At 39.3% G+C, this 17,408-nt stretch overlaps 2 protein-coding genes across 4 annotated transcripts in view; one reads left to right on the top strand and one right to left on the bottom strand.

Moving 5' to 3' along the window:
* Positions 1-782: 782 nt before the first annotated feature.
* Positions 783-9,604, bottom strand: lsm14ab (LSM14A mRNA processing body assembly factor b). 2 transcript variants are annotated; one of them, XM_030125049.1, is made up of 10 exons: positions 9,254-9,604; positions 8,236-8,399; positions 7,663-7,804; positions 5,868-6,062; positions 5,493-5,573; positions 4,506-4,703; positions 4,111-4,258; positions 3,351-3,377; positions 2,594-2,834; positions 783-2,470 (listed from the first exon to the last, which is right to left on the bottom strand). In XM_030125049.1, the coding sequence occupies exons 1-10, from the start codon at positions 9,375-9,377 to the stop codon at positions 2,447-2,449; spliced, it is 1,344 nt and encodes a 447-aa protein (XP_029980909.1). In that variant the 5' UTR covers positions 9,378-9,604; the 3' UTR covers positions 783-2,446. The 2 variants fall into 2 exon arrangements, with proteins under 2 accessions (XP_029980909.1, XP_029980918.1); XM_030125058.1 differs by having other exon boundaries at positions 4,506-4,682; positions 9,254-9,602.
* Positions 9,605-10,183: 579 nt separating this feature from the next.
* The window catches only part of LOC115412489 (transcription initiation factor TFIID subunit 4), a 91,885-nt gene continuing 84,660 nt past the window's right edge, over positions 10,184-17,408 (top strand). For both annotated transcript variants that reach the window (XM_030125035.1, XM_030125025.1), the window contains exons 1-2: positions 10,184-11,556; positions 13,423-13,589. In XM_030125035.1, the coding sequence (XP_029980895.1) occupies positions 10,194-11,556; positions 13,423-13,589 (1,530 nt within the window). In that variant the 5' untranslated portion in view covers positions 10,184-10,193. The remainder of the gene's footprint in view (positions 11,557-13,422; positions 13,590-17,408) is intronic.

The following is a 17,408-nucleotide window of genomic DNA, read 5'->3' as shown; positions in this document are numbered from 1 at the left end:
CAGCGACACATATTCTGTAACACCAGTATATGTCGTAATATTGCTGCCATGTGAAAATCACAAATCTCTGCAGTCAATATGTCCTGAAGTCTGTTTTTAGCTTTTTACAGGCGTGTTTTTACCATATTTCCTTGGTTTAAGAAGGATATTTGTAATTTCAGCCCATAAAGGTGGCACTTCATCCCTCACTTTATCATTTGGATTTTTTTGTTTTTTTTAAGGGAGTGACAATTCGTTATCTGAAAAGTAACTTAAGTTGTCAAAGGGAGTGGGGTTACAGTATAAAGCAGCATAAAAAAAAAAAATCATGCATAGTGCTAGTACTTCAAATTAGTACTAGGGTACAATAACTCATGAGGAATCACTTGGATACTTAAGGATGACCATATTTAGAACCTGAATACAAATGCCCCTAAAGCTGAATACTCCAACTATCCACTTTTGCCAAAATGTCAGGGCCACTGTACCTTTCTAAACAGCAATGTCAAAAGTAATTTGTATTAAACACATTGGTTATAATGGGGTAAAGCAGTGAAGTCACAGTAGCATAGACAATTAAGGGAATGCCTATAGAATTAGTTTTTCTCTTGCTACTGTTCAACTTCAGACATTTTTAAAATGTATGTACCTCACCACATTTTAGAGTTTACCTCAGGATAAACTGTGTTGTGTTACTTTCTGCTGATCTGTTTGTATGTGATTGTTTGTTTCCACTAAATACACAAAACAGGAATATGAGGAACTGGAACATGTGGTGCAAAATAAAAAAAAAGAGACATGAATATTGTACAACTCTTTATGTAAAAACTCCATTCTGCTGATATTCTCAAAACAATTCCTGGTTCACAATTCCAGTGAAGGAGTAACAAACATATGAAAATGTGTCAGTTTTTAATAGTTCAGTAATACTTTTTGTCTCAAATTCAATCTCACTGGTTATTGCAAAAGCTCATATAAAGTGATGCGTCCGACAGCCAACTTGCACTCATCAGCAGTATTTGCAATTTCCAGTTGCATTTGTCCCAAAATACCACAGTTCCTGACAGAGTCTAATTTCACCTTGTAGTGCTATAAATATTTTCGTCAAAAGGGAACCTTTGAGTTAAAGGGAGAGCTGTAAAAAAAATTCACCACTCTGAAGGCACCCCCTTAAGTACTTACAAATTAGAGCTGCTAGGTGAAAAAGACATCCCACCTAACCCAAACACACTGGCACGAACATCCAGTTCTTTTCCCTTTGTTCACCCAAAAACAGTTTAAAAAAAAAAAAAAATGCATTGACAACAAACCAGGAGGGCAGCAACAAACAGCTGGTTAGGACAAGTGCTGCTGTCTGAACCGAACACCTTTGAGACAACATTCAATCATTCACACACTTTCCCGTGTTCAGTAAACTACTTATCACTGCTAGGTCTTAGTTTTTCAAACAGCTGACTGTGGATAATGAATTAAAAAAAAAAAAAATTCACAAAGCAGAACAATGCAGCAACACTGTGAGACAAGATGGCTCAGTATGTTCTGGACCTACAAAGGTTCAATTTGGAGGTTCTGAAATGAGAAGAGTACATGTAGGTAATCTATTTTATCCCATTAAAATTTTGAAATTTCAAATCCATATTTGTTGAGGTAACTCTGGATGCAGGTTCAGAAAAATAAATCCTTTACCTTCCTTCTACAGTGAGTACATGAACATACAATTAACAGATGCTGTCAAAAACTCTATGGACCACGTTATGATAAAGCTGTAACGCTGTAAATGCCTAAGATGAATCAAAAATACTGTCACCTTCAGATCAATTTGTAACACTACTAGCAGAAACCACTCATCTCTTATGCTATGGAAGGACCAAAGGATGAACAGAAATTAATATATGCACATTGTTCAAAAATGAGAAATGACTGAAATGACCCATCATATGTAAAAGGGAAAATCAGAAGATGAGCTATAAATACATTCAGTACAATATTTAGTTTGAAGTTCCTTCAACTGGCTTTGATCACACTGCTTCACTGGGAAAAAAAAAAATACACAGGCGACAGGTGATTCAGTGAATTTTGGTGCTGACATCAAAATATCAAAAAAGAAACTCAACAAAAAAAATAAAGCTACAGATCACAGGCTGTGACCTACTCACAGTAACAGAGGGATTTCCGCAAACAGCTTTCAGTTCATCTCTGTATGAAATGAACTCGATTGATGCAGAAATACAGATTTACTCAAAAGCAAGGTATTTACAGTCTTTCTTGTCCATCTGGTAACTGTCTAACAAATGACCGGGGGCAAAACTAAATTCATTTCCCCATGTTCAACTGGCAACGCTCATGCTGGTGACTGAGAGGAGGTCTTCATTCTTTATGTCAAATGAGGATGTTTTTTGGGGAAAAAAATCTTTGATGGGGATTTCATAATGGGGCGACAATTCTTCGTGGATCCATTGCTGCAGTACTACGCAGCCACTTTATTCTCCTTCTGTGAAAGAAAAAAATATATATTTAGACACAAAAACCTTAATACAACATGTAGAATCTTTCCATCCTGATGTGTTAATACTTTCATTTTGGACCATTGAACACACACATCTGACTCATTTACCCTGTATTCAAAGTCAGAAAAATCTCGTCCGCCTCGTCCTCCTCTGAATCCACCTCTGAATCCAGGGGGGGCACCCCGAGGTGGCCCAAAGGAGCCTCTGCTGGACGGTCGGCCGCGGCCCCCCCGGGGGCCCATGCCGCCTCGGCCACGGAAGCCACCTCTGCCCCGACTGTATCTCAGAGGGATCCCGAAGGTCTCGGCGTTCATGCGTCTCTCCTCGGCCCAGGTCGGCCTTCGCTCCCTGACACACACCAACACCCGTCAGCGTTTGAACTTCACACACAACTTAGAAAAAGTAGATGTAAAAGAAGGCACCACAGGCTGAAATGGAAATGTGGGCTCTAAAGGTACACATATTTTCTATCTACCATCAGAGTTTGAAGTTTTGTACATAATTATTAACATGTTTGAGTTGGTGAACTGACGCATGGCCCTGCTTATCACAGTCTGAGTAATGAGCTCTTGTGATGTGTTTACTTGTCCTTTTATCTGACATAGTAACACACTGTACAGTCAGACATAAAAATAACTGTCTCCTGATAAACTGACAACAATGAAGAGTCCTTGGCTGAACATTCAGGTAAGTGCAGTTGTCAACTCAAATCCAAGTATGTGCAATCATCTGTGTCTTTTAAAAGTGCTGTGTATTTGCGTAAGTATTTGAGGTCTTATTCATGAATGCTTTTCTTCTGATTTTCCTTCCCATTCATCCTGGATGCCTCCTGAAACATTGTCATTAGGAACATTTGTGACTCACCTTGAAAATCCTCTTTCACCCATTTTACTGGAAGAGATCAAAACAAAAAAAAAAAACTTAAGCACATGGTGTAAAATTCACAGGATTAACTCTTTCAATGCCATGGGCCAATTAAATCGGCTTTACGAATACAACCTTTAAAGTGCCACGGGCCGATCAGATCGGCTTTGGAGAACACGCCATATTTGTGTACAAACAAACCATCCACACCCATTTCTTTCTCACATTTCGATGACGTTCTTTCTGTGTCCCCCTTTTGAGACCAATCAGACGGGAATTTGAGGTCACGCGACCGAATAAATTATGCAAATTACGATCAATAATGAATCAGCTGCGTCCGGTGCGTTTTGAATCTAATCAGCAATCGGTCGGATGTTACCGAGCGGTTTCCTGCAGGATTCTTCAAATATTATAAAAACGACGCGAAATACTGAAAAACGGCCAAATTCTGTGGCACTTTTAAGGCTTATTAGCCCCTTAACTGTCTGGCACCGAAAGAGTTAAATAAACTGACAAAATCACAAAAAGGTAAATTTAAATTTGTAGAATACATAAGATCTGGAGTAAACAGCACAGACACAAACCCTGAAACAGTACTCAGACTGACAATAACATTATAATTATTAGATACTACAGAAAAAGCTGCTGCTAGTTAAAGGGTACTGTGCGTGATATTTAGTGATAACTAGTGGTGAATCTGCATCAGAACACCCTCAGTTTAGAGGCATATAACTAATCCATGTTAATCAAACTGAAATACCTTGAATCATCACAGGACAGGTTATCGAAGAAGGACTTGGACTTGTCATAGTAACATGAGTTGATCACGGCCTCCTCCTCCTCCGCAGCTCCCTCAGTAGCTGGATGCTCTGAATCAGCAGCCTCTTCTCCATTCAGCACTTTATCATCTGTGGGCGTCATTGGAAAACATTTCAGAAACAGTGAAAATAATTTAAAGACCCCAAATTTTTTTTTTGTTAACACTCATGACTATCAGCACTGTCCAAATGCCCCCCCCCCCCCCCCCCCCCCCCAAAAAAAGAAGAAAAGAATATGCTGCCTGAGATATGCAAGATGCTTTTATCAACATCACACTGCTGTAATCTTGCAGACCTGCTTTCTCACTCTTTCACAGTCAAATGGAAGCAGAAATACCTTTCAGCTTGAGCTTGTTCTGCAGCTCTTTGTCAATCTCATCTTTGTGGAACTGGGCATTGGCGGTTTCAAAGTCAAAGTCTTCTTCAAATTTCACGGTGCCGTCTCTGCGAACATTCACTCGGCCTCTGCTGCGGTTTCCTTTTCCACGGCCACGGCGCATAGACTGAGCTGCAGCTGAGAACAGAACCGGAAAAACTCCAACGTCATAAAATGCCTCAATAAGCAACATCATCTATAGCTCAGATGTATGAGGACAGTGTAAGTGTTTTGGCTCTAAAATAAAACAATGGCATGGGTAAATGGCTGGCAATCATTTGTATTTTGATAGTGTTTCCATTAACAGACAATAGATTAGATTAGATAGAACTTTATTGATCCTTTGGGCAGAACCCTTGGGAAATTGAGGATACACTGGGGCAGAGTAAGTACAGGAGTTTAAGCTAAATAGAGTTAGGGCTACGTGATATGACAATATGCATCTTGCGATGATGGAAGAAGTATAATTTTTCACATGCTGCAGACAAGAAATCTGAAGTAAAGACAAACAAGTAGAGTGAATGTGTCACAGAATGGAGTCACTGAGGGAAGGATTTAGATGTTCCAAAAAAAGGAGAAAATTATTAAATTTGCATAGTGTGGTTCTTGAATTTAGTATTTGTGTCATCTCCAATGTCATGCACTGGACCACTGGACCACGTATTCTAACAGTAATGAGCTAAAAAACACATCTCTGTACACATGCTCTGCTTGTACTGCTCAGGTGGTATTAAAGTATTAAAAATAATGATTAAATATGGATTAAACAAAATCAAAAGAAAAGAAATGTTAACTAATCAAAGACTGTTTTTCCCATCCTAAGACTGAAACCCACTTTAAAAAAACCCCCAACAAAACCCCCCAAATAAAACAAAAACAAACACTTTTATATGCAATCTAGTGATTTCTGTGAAGTATTGATAAGCTGCAGAGATACAAATAACTCACCAAGTTGACGCTTGTTGGGATCCCGGTTTTCCACAGCACCATGCTCACCATCAGGCTGGGGCACTTTCTGAACCTCAGGAGCTGAACAGCAAAAGACAACAATTTCAGACAACATCCATCAGAAACATGCTAAAAACTATAAGTGCAGGTTTCAGATAAAAATGGTAATAAGACTGGTTCAACATCTCAATTTCTGCTAGTTTTATGTTGACTGTCAAAGTATACTTTAGAGGCAAAACTTTGCTTTTAGTCTTTTTTAATAATTAAATGTTAAAGCCACAATCTCTTGTTCGAAAGTATAAAAATAAACTAGAATTTGCCGATATTGTGGCTGAACTTGTAATGGTGCAACGATCCCAGTGCCATCATCGTTACCTTTCCTCTGCTCCAGGAGGTCTGGGGGCTTCTGGCTGCTGGTGGCAGTGCTGGTGGGTCTAGGAGCTGATGGAACTGTTTGACTCCTCTGCCCGACAGGAGCCGACGGAGCGGAGGCAGACGATGGTGGAGGCTTCACTCCTGGCTCAGAGCTTGAGCTTTTTGTTAAAGTGTCTGGTTGGGGACTTTTGTGTCCTGAAGAAAACAGTAAAAATGAAGCTGAAACAATGATTTTCCTAAAAGCGGGTAATGATTAATTTGCCTTAGGAATAAAAGCAGTTGGTGGACTTCAACTACAGACTCTATTACCCTGTTCATCTGCTGTTATTAATATTAAGAGTTAGTTCCTCATGGATTCAAAGTTCACCAGCTCCATACAATAACATAACACCTGAGCTGATGACTGATGTAAGATGAATCTGGACCAGAATTGATGCTGGCTTTCCCCTTTTCCTCTAAGTCAAAGGTCTGGATCATAGCATTACAGTTAAAAACTTTTCAGGATTTTTGTCAAAACATTTGTCCAACATTTGTTTCTGCAGCTCTTAATACATGTGAAATTTAATTTTGTTCTCCGGTTGAATGTACGATATTCATGTTTATTTTGTGTATTCATTCAGCTTAAGTAGCATTAATCAACATATGCAGACACACAACTATTTGTAAAATTTGTTTCCATTGCCCCTATTTATCTTTACTTTTAAACTGATCCATCAACCTTTCCACTTTTCCCCAGGCATAGAAACATCTTGGTGTTATTTCTTTTTTTTTTTGAAAATATGACTAAAAACCAATGGAGTGAAACATACCTAGTGAAGATTTTTAGGACATGATTTTCTGGGTAAATTAAGTAGTGGTAACTTCCACTCCATTCTATTATACCAGGGGTCAGCAACCCTGATCCTCAAGATCTACTATCCTGCAAGTTTTAGATGTTTCTCTCTTCCAGCACACCTGATGGTCATTATCAGGCTTCTGCAGAGCTTGATGATTGGCTTATCATTTGAATCAGGTGTGTTGGAAGAGGGATACATCTAAAACATGCAGGATAGCAGATCTTGAGGACCAACCCTGCATTATACTAACAAATGATCTCACTGACATCTAACATTTAACAAAGTCGATGTCAGCTGAATGTGATGCCAAAGCATAGACTGACATCAAAAATACAACAAGCTTCAAGTGTATTACAATCCCATCTGAACACATCATGAGGTTTAGGTGTGGGGAGGAAAATCAATGAACTTGCAAAAGTGCCTTGTTCACTAACAGCAAGAACCCTGTTCCACTCCACATTCTCTTAAGGAATTGATTTCTTTTCTTTAAGTACTCTTTAAGTGTTAGTATTGAGTCATGCAATTATTGTTCTCAATGGATCAATTAAGCATCTTATTAACCCATTAAAATTAAAACTGTTCAAAGTAGACATTGTTGGAGTCAAATGTGATTAGAATTTAATTATGTCAGGCCATTATTCAGTGGGGCTGTCTAGACTGTGGTTATTTTATTTGTAACTATGTAGAAATGTTCAGCTTATCACAGTTTTTAGCCTGACACTTTGTGGAGGAAGTACCCTCTTTTTTGTGCCTCCACTACAGTAAAGGAGGGATCATTTGGATGAAAGCCCCTTCAGTGTACTGTATTTTTTAAAATGCAAGTACACTCATGTGTGCATCACTTAAAACAAGTAAGCATTTCTGTCACTAATCTGTTGCAAGGTGAATTATATCGTTGTGTAGGAAGCACTAATGTACAAATGAAAAGACCTTTCTTTTTGAACAAGAGAAACTCTTACCTCCTCCAGCAGCTCCAAATGGCTGAGCATGTGGTGCAACACCAAACTGGCCATAAGTTGAGACAGGGGGCCTGCTGAAAGGTGCATAGGACCCTGCAGATGGGAATGATGGTGGAGCAGCACTGGCAGATCCAATTGATGACTAGGAATATATTTACAAAGCCAAATGTAAGATGACAAAATTGTGTTGACATGTAAAAAGTATGTGCGTGTAAAAAATGTTAAACACAAGTTTCTGCATAAATTGAACCTCATTAAGATGCAACACAATTCATGACTATAAATACAAATATATTCCTATTTAAAAAATAAATAAATGCATGGGATGGAATTGGAAGGAATCTAATTAAATGAAATATGCTGTGATTTCAGCTAGAGGATGCCTTTAATTTAGGTTTACAAAATGCCTACATTTGCTTTATATACAGCAGTAAATTAGAATTTCGATGTGAATGCTCTGTGTATACAATGATTATAACAGGCATGTTGAATCTAAAGACATAGGTGTTGTAAGTTGCTTTCCTGATTGCAGAAAGACCATTACAAGACAATGACACATGTCTATAGGCTTACCTGGACTATGGCAGGGTCCTGGGGAGGGGAGCTAGTAGCTTTGGGTGGCTCACAAACAGTTAGATCCTTTATATCACTCCCTCGGAAAATGATGTACTCAAACACCTCCTCTCGAGGTGGAATGGGCCTTTCCGTGGGCCGGTCTTCAGTGCCAAAGGAACGAACTGTCGGGAAAATTCACAAAAGCATATTTATAGAGCAGTTAATGCGCTTTAGTTGAGGAATCGGCTCTGGCCTCATGTGGCATAATCTATTTACAAGTTATTCTGCTATGATATATACATATATATATATATATATATAAGCTTTACTTATTTGAGTAGTGACACTACGTAGACTGTTCACCAATAAACTCACTTGGCAATTTGACTTGATAGTTTCGGCCATGTGTAAAAACGCTTATGACACAGTGTAGCTAATATTCCCCACTGACCTATTTCTGAACTACTTCCTTCACAACAAACTACCACTATAGATTTTATCAAAAGACATCGCGATGTATGACACACAATTTAACACTGATAATATTACAGTGATTATATTGTATAGATGAGAGATAGAGTTTGCTTCCAGTCAAAACTTCTTAGAGCAAAACTTTAGAGAAAAACTTCGCGTTTGCAGGTTTACGCTATCTTTGTTAGCTAAGCGTATGACAAAGATAGCCTAACCCTGGACACCCTTCATTCAAAAAGAGACCTATCAACTTTGACTATGTTCAAAACCAAAAAGTTTCCCATTCTAAATGCAATGAAGCTTTTAAGACGCCCATAAAACATTAGTAAGTATACTTAACATTAACAAGGAATTATGTGCCCCTTAACATTGAGACCAAGTGCAACGTAAACAAAGGAGATGTTAACTACAGCAACACTTAGCGTTAGCTGTTAGTTAGCTAAAGAGCTAGCTAACGTGGCTATATGCTAAAATGAATTTTAGTTCTTTGTCGTTTAAAAAATATATGCACACTACTCAGTTCTTTCGAGAGTACAGTAGTCCAACTATTTGGCGCACAACTTACCTTTAGCAAGAGCTACAGTCGAGTTTTCAGTATCAATGGTATACAAAATTCCTTCATAGCGGATCTCGGCCTTGGAAATTAGGCTAATTTTACTGCCAATGTACGGCGTCCCTCCTCCGCTCATGTTTGTCCTCTTGCGTTAAAACGTTGTAAATTCAGGAGGATATGTTTTTGTAGACGGTAGATTAGACGTATTGTTTTCAGAGCTGTAGTTTAAGGCTACATTACACGAATAGGTGAGTTCACCGTGGATTTAAGTCACTCGTCTCTGAACTGAACCCTACCACGACATGGCCGTTTTCATTTTCCTTCGGCCGCCGCTAAGAATGTTGGGAGAAAGGCTGTGGCTTATTCTTCCAAAGTTGCCTCCTCTTCCTGCTACCGCTAATTTTTGTCATGTATGATAATTGGTTATTTGATGGCAGCAGTCTAAACTCCGTTATATTAAAACTTCACACACAGCTTCCTCCATTTAATTAATGTTAAACAGACAAAAACAATAAATTAATTAATCAAAGATATTGAACAGATGTTTGAGAGTCACCATTCCTAATATCGCGATATTACACAGTGTCGCCACTCTCCTCCGTCCCTGAAAAAAATAAGAGAAAAAAATATTGTTTAGTTGAAGAAAATAGTGAATAATAATTAGTCTCTGACACAAAATATTATTTTCTAATCGTAAACCCCAAAACTTTGTTGCCTAAAAAGTGATTCACCTCTGTCACATATAGTTAGTTTTTGTACGGCTGTGCAATTACATGCTATTGGCACTATTATAACGTTTCTTAATAGTATTTCTACAAAACAGACTGAAAGAAAAAAATAAAAATACAACTAGGATGCCCCCCTTATCTGATGACGTCAAATTCATTCCCACAATGCCTAGTAACACGCAGGCGCACTGTAAAAAAAATATAACAGCTATCTGTGATCAGAGATGGCGGGCGCCTCCGACCCCCTGGAAGATATGCTCTTTTCAGAGGTGGATGAAAAAGCTGTGAGCGACCTAGTGGGCTCATTGGAGTCACAGCTTGCTGGCCAAAGCAACACAGCAGGTAAAACAGACGAAAACGGAGGTGCTGGCACAGTGGCCCCCGCTAACCATCACTTGGGAAAAACGCTACCAGCTCCAGTGGGCACCACAACACTGGAACAACAACAACAAGGACGGCGTAATAAACCTGAGATGCACCAGGAGATCAACTCTAAAGACGTTAGCCCAGATAAAACTGTCACATCCCCTTCTTTGGGCTGCACCCCTTCCTTTGGCGAGCCTTCCACCACTTCACCTGCCTGTGTGAACGCGACTAGCAGCGGGTCGCAATCACATGGAGCATCCATCACAACACTGACTGCATCTGGTGTGTCAACTTTGACATCTTCGCCAACCAGCATCAACACCACGACAAGCCGGGGGTCTAAGGTTACCCTGAGCACAAGTGAGACGTCGACGGAAGCTGTTTCACCGAGAAAACGCATAACGACACCGCGGAGGAGCGCTTCGGCTCGGATAAAGAGTTTGAACGGCGCAGCTATAACGACGAGGAGGAATAGTAACACAGCAGGGGTGGAAAACCTTAGCTGTGTGGACACCAGTGAAACTGCACTAAACTCAACTCGACCAGTGACATCCTCTATTAACACTTCGACTTTCACCTTATCTAACGCCAGCCTGCCTGCAGGTCAGTCTGCTATTGCTCTGGACCGGGGGACTCCTACCATTGCTCTGCACAGACTCCCCAGTCACATTGTAGCGAGCATAGCCCAGAACGGAAACGGGACCAGCGTGTCGGCCTTGGTCCAGCAGGGAGCCCGCATAGGACCCATCACCTCTTCAGCCTCACAGGGCAACCACAGCAAAACGGTCACAGACACTGGGACTTCCAAAACAGACGACTCTCAGTCCAAAATTGTAATGTCAAGCCAGTCTACTAGTGTCAATTCTGTAATAAACACTGTTTCTTCTACGTCTTCTGTTGTCACACCAACAACAACTACAGCAGCAGCCACTACAACAACTGTAACCCAGCCTGTGAGCTCTGCCACAGCTCTTACCTGTGTTTCTGCAGCGGCAACGACTTCAGTCTGTGGAACTGCTCAAACTACACCAGTGACTTCTACTATTAGCTTGGTTAGACCTGCAGCTCCCTCTCCCACACCTGCTGTGGCCACCACTGCACAGCCTCAGCCCCGTCCTGGACTCACAGCACCTCAAAGGATTGTAGCCCCTCAGCTGATTGTCAGACCACCTCAACAACAGACAACAATTCAGCTCCCTCCTGGGTTTACCATCCCACCGGGTAAGATTACAGGAGGGAAAGGAGAGCAGCAAAATATTGCTCTACACACCTGTCTTACAATAACCTTACCTGAGGTTAAAAAGGTTTGCTGCTCTGTACATCATTGTTTGACTGTCTTCAGAGCAAGGAGGCTGTGTGTATGAAGTACTTTTATATTTCTGTGTTTGTCAACACTATACTGTGTTCTGAGTATTGTACATGCTGTATGTCTACAACTGTTCCTTAAAGGTTAATTGTGCTGTAATATATGGCTTTATTCAAACTGGCAATGTCCTATAGTAAGTAGCCTTGAAAAACCTTAAAAGTCTTCTTTTTCAAAGTGGGGTTGTGTGTAAGGTACTTATCCATCCTATTCTAGCTACTTACAATACAGATCAAGTATATGCTATATATTCACAATATTTTCAACACTACCTTGCTGTAAGACATCCCTGTGTACGTGGGTATGTTTTGCAGCTGCCTCCATACTCAGCAGAACCTGGTGTCTATGCTAGCACCCCTGTCTGCTTCCCCACACTGGGGTTGTACTGATAGCAATCTGCTGTAGGAAGTACACCTACGATGGACACAACCCTGCTTCAGAACATCCAAGCTAACCCTTTAAGATTTTATGAAAACACAAGTTTGAAATTAATACAATAAGATGACATTTTGCCTGATGAAATATACCTGTTATATCATTTTTCAGTTTCTTTTCTGTTAGAATTGTAAAGAGATATACATGTAATATATATAAATATACTATAAATATATATGGTGTGTGGCAATAGTGAAATATATAATATGGCTTAGTGACAGCACTAGCTTCAACAAGTCCTAAAAGCGTGGTTCTTCAGGACAGCAGTCTTTCACACTGGAGCATCCTGTTGTCAGGAAACAGTTGGGATTGTAAAACTCCTTTATATAACTTTATTTATGTCTAAGTACATACATGCATAAATGCCATTTTAGCCCTCCAATAAATGTGCATTGTAAAAATTTATTGTTGCCCAAATAAAATACCACAACTGTTTTGTTCCCCATTTTTCATTGGTGGGCAATTATCATGTCAGCCAAACACTGCAGCAGCAGAAGCCCACATTATAGCTACCTAGTTTGACAGTTAGCTATCCTCCATAGAGGCCCTATGCTGTCATATACTAAGAATGGCAAAAAATAAGTTTGGACATTGGTCTAAATGGTTTGTGTGCTGCCCTTATTGTCTTGAATTAGTTCTGAGTCATCTCACCCGGGGACGAAGTTTGGCCAGTTAGAGAATTATCAGAGTATGCTATTAACCTTTTCTTTGACCCTGTGTCTCTCTTTTACTTGAAGGAAAGTCCATAGAGATAAACAACAGCATAACAATATGCATTACTTCACCTTGATGAGGATTATTTCTCAAGTGTGATACTATAATTAGGGCACATTTAACCTTTAAAAGAGAGCGAAGGTTCCTTACACTGTTATTTGTCCATTCATTTTATGTTCAGCAAGACAAGCTTATCCTTTTGTCAATCGTAATGTTGATACAGGCCTTTTAGACAATTATAGAAGAGGATTTTGCTGTGTGGAGCCAAAGCCAGTGTTTCTGTGTGTTGCCAGTTATCCCATGTTAGTGTCTTAGCTGAAATTTTAGTGTCAGTGATTTTGTGATGGTATTTTTATTTTCAGTTTTGCTACCCAGAAAACCATCACTATGCATTTAACATTATCTAAGGACAATCTGTTTAGTTAAGTATTATTCACATTCCTGTTCATTTAAATAATGCTTGGTGGTATTTACAAATGACTAATACAGTCTTACAAGGTATATAATGTATATGAATTTGTTGCTTACTGTACTAGGACCGTTTGTCCTAATTAATGTCCCTTGTTGTTCTTTAGGGATGGTGCTAGTACGTACGGAGCTGGGCCAGCTGGTGATGGTCCCTCAGCAGGCTTTGGCTCAGGCTCAGGCTCAAGCTCAGGCTCAGGCCCAGGCCCAGAATAACATCTCTCCACGACCTGCCACCCCCACCACAGGAGCCGCCTTCAGAGTAACAACTCCACAGGTAAGTCTTTGCTTCAGAAGCTACATGACAGCTCCCACCTGTAGACTTTTCTTTAGCGCCACTGAACCTTATGTTCATTTACAACCAGATCAGAACAAGGGGAGGAGAGCTGTGTTAATGTAACACACCAGACTGTTTTGCTCACTTTTTATATCTTACCTTGTTTTGCTTTATTTTTTTGTCATTATTTTGACTTGTCTGTCTGTCTTCATCATGCAGTATGACGTTTTCTCATCAAAACACTGTACACTCACATGCACTAATCTGTCATTTTCACTGACAGATAAGTAGCATTTTTATTGCATTAGGATATGAGCATGTGTCAAACACACACTGCATAAAACTTCCAGAAACCCAGTGAGCAAGAAACATTTTAATGTCACTTGTCACAAATGCATAATACACATCATACATTCACATTCAGCAGGTGAAAATTATATCTGTTAGATCAACCAATCAGATGAAGCTCTAACTAGTCATCAGTTACCCTCACATTAACTGATGCCACTTTGGTGGTGACTGCTCGGTTGGTTTGTTTATTTAACGTAAGTTATTTTGTCATAGCAGTATTAAACAATATTAATGCACACTGCAGGTTTTCTTCATATCATTCAGGTGTAATATGTGGGTAAGAACAATTAGTGTCTTGTCCATGTTTCAAGACTAAAACATAAGACTGTCTTTGTTTTGTCCTCATCACTTTTCAGGGTAAAATAAATAAACTATGATGAGTATATAACAGAACTTTAAGGGCGACATGTTACCAGATGAAACTCTGGATGAATTCCTATTCTGTACCTCTTGTTAGAGATATTACAATGATGTGGCATTTGTGTATTAATATCAATAACAATAATAATAATAATAATAATAATAATAATAATAATAATAATAATAATAATAATAATAATAATAATAAATTGCATTTATGAAGCACTTTTCATTCATAAGAATCTTAAAGTGCTACAGTGAAAAAGAAAGTTTCAGAATAAGATACTCAGTGTAAAACAAAACACCATGGTGGGCTGTGAAAAGCCTTTCTAAATTGGAAAGTATTGAGTCCCTCTCTGAAGGAGTCCAGTGACTGAGGGGCTCTAAGGTGGTCAGGGAGGGAGGTCCAGATAGGCGGGGGGTGGTGGAAGAGAAGGCTCGGTCTCACATGGTCCAAAGCTTGGTTCTGGGGGTAAGAAGGAGGCTGGTGCTGTGGGGTCGGAGGTTTCCGTTGGATGTATGAGGAGTGAGGAGGTCCTTGAGGTAGTCAGTGGCATTGCCATGGATGCATTGGTAGGTGATATGAGCTGTCTTATATTCAATTCTGGAGGTGATAGGGAGCCAGTGGAGGTTATGGAGAATTGGTGAGATACGTTCCCATTTATGGACTCTTGTTAAGACTCTGGCAGCACTATTTTGAATGGATTGTCATTTTTGGAGTTGTATCTTGGGGATCCCATAGAGTAGGGCATTACAGTAGTCGAACCACGAGGAGACAAAGGCATTGATGAGCTTCTCATTATCTGTAGTAGTGAGGGAAGGACGGAGTTTGGAGACGATCTTAAGATGGAAAAAACATGTTGTAAACAGATGTTTGATGTGGTTTTCAAATGTCAGGTTTAGGTCCAGGTTCACACTGAGGTTGGTTACAGAGGTTGAGAGTGGTATATTTTGACCAGAGAAGAAGATGGTAGTTATGGAGGAGGCCTGGACCTGGTAGTGATGGTGGTGGTGGGGGGTGGTGATCAGGATGGCTACTATGTTGATTTATTTGATTTATGTCAGAATGGACATTTAGAACTAGAGCTGCACAATATATTGTTTGAGCATCGTCATCACGATATACGTGTGCGCAATAGTCAAATCGCAGGTCCTGCAATGTAGGAGGCAAATGAACTCAGTGTGTTCTCATCTCATTTCAAGCGTATGTGACACACACTGCATGCAGAGATCCACCAATCACAATCTTTCTTAATCAGTTTGGAGTGAGTCGCTGGTAACAACATTGAAAAATGAGCAACAAACAAGAGAAAATCACCATAAACGAAGACTTGGTGCCGAAAAGAAAAGCAACGTCAATTATCTGGAATTATTTCGGCTACAAGAAGGATGATATTGAAACACGTGTTTTTTGTTGACAGTGCCTTGCACCTGTTGCCACAATGAGAGGAAACACAACAAATTAGTTTGACCATTTATGTCGGCATCAAAGAGCTATTATATACTCCTCAGTATTTTTTCATATCACAATATATATTGAAGGGTTAAAAAAATTCCAATGTCAGTTTTTTCCAGTATCGTGCAGCCCTATGTAGAACTCATCTTTAAATGTGAAGACCCTATTCACATCTTGCATTAACACATGTCCTGCTATAAAACTTTTCACACTTGGCAACAGAATGAAAAAAACTTATTCTTTCACTTTCTCACTAGATATGCAAATAAACACGCTAATATGTAGTCTACAACATAATAAATGTGTTAGTGATGATTTAGTCTTCAAGTGCTTTGAACATGTTCATGAATTTTACCAGATTAAAGAAACTGTGGATATCGTATTTCATAACACAGGAAAAAAATAGGCGAAGACAGTGTCACTGAGGTGAACTCAGGCAAGGCTACACATATGAAGCAATCACAATATGTCTTTTTGGGGCTTTTGAATATGTCAGACTTTAAAAACACTTAAACATGACACCCATGGTAATGGCATTGTAAATAGAACATGTCAGCTGACTATGTGTTCAGTTCAGACTATCAGAGAATATGGACAAATGCCACCCACACCACCTTAAAATGTGTCCTGCACGATCAGATTTAAATGTGTTCTGAGTGTGTTCAGACCTCGCAATAGAGCATGAGATCAGATTTGTCAGAACAGATATTAATGCCAGGTGGGAACAGGTCCTAAAGGATCTAAATGTCACCAGTTGGTCTGAAAGTTTGTCAGGGGTGTCACTTTTTTATGTCTAAAATATTTTTATACATTATATTTAACTATGAATGGTACACAGAATTGCAAACTCGTGCAAAATCAAACCTAATTTAGAGTAAAGAATTTGTAAAGCGTTTGTCTTAGGCCTTATTCTGGAGTCATAAGTACAAATGTAATTAAAACATGTTTTCTACATTAATCCACAGCATATGACACTTCAGCCACTAAGACACTGAGACTAATATAATGTAATAAATGAACATTTTTAAACATATTTTTTCTGTAACAACTGAGTGATGCTTGTGGGAAGCAATATTTAAGTCCCGAAGTTAATGAATAAGTTACAGTAATATTCAGTACGACATATCAATGATGTACAATTTATATGATGTAGGACACTGAGGAAGTCTGTGTAGGTTCTCATTTGTCCAGATCATCGCTCATCCTTAGTTATTTTAAGAATTGTGGAAGTCTGTTGGATGAAAGCCGAAACGTTTTCAAGAACAAAAACCAGTTCAGTTGAACTATAAAACAGCTTGAGGACGACATTGAGGAAGTTTAATTATCTGCACTTAAGACCAAGTCTGTCAATAAACTGTAACAATGACAAACAGTAATACCCTTTCATTTCAAACCACATTGTAAGATAGTTTAATCTTTCAACCCCACATGAAACCTCATCAGGTCAGGATGCTTTTAACATTTTAAATTCATTTATTTTCCCTATATTTAACCAGGAAAGACTCACTTAGACAAAAAAAAAATCTCTTGCCAAGACAGAAGCAGTGCAGGTCATTGGGTTCAGACATGGTTGTATCTGTACATATAAATGTATAAGAGCTGCGCAGTCAGGTCACCATCAAAGTCATAATTACATTGTCAGCCTGTGCAAT

This window comes from Sphaeramia orbicularis, chromosome 3 (genome assembly GCF_902148855.1).
Source record: "Sphaeramia orbicularis chromosome 3, fSphaOr1.1, whole genome shotgun sequence".
NCBI lineage: Eukaryota > Metazoa > Chordata > Actinopteri > Kurtiformes > Apogonidae > Sphaeramia > Sphaeramia orbicularis.
This window is presented reverse-complemented; position numbering and strand designations above follow the sequence as displayed.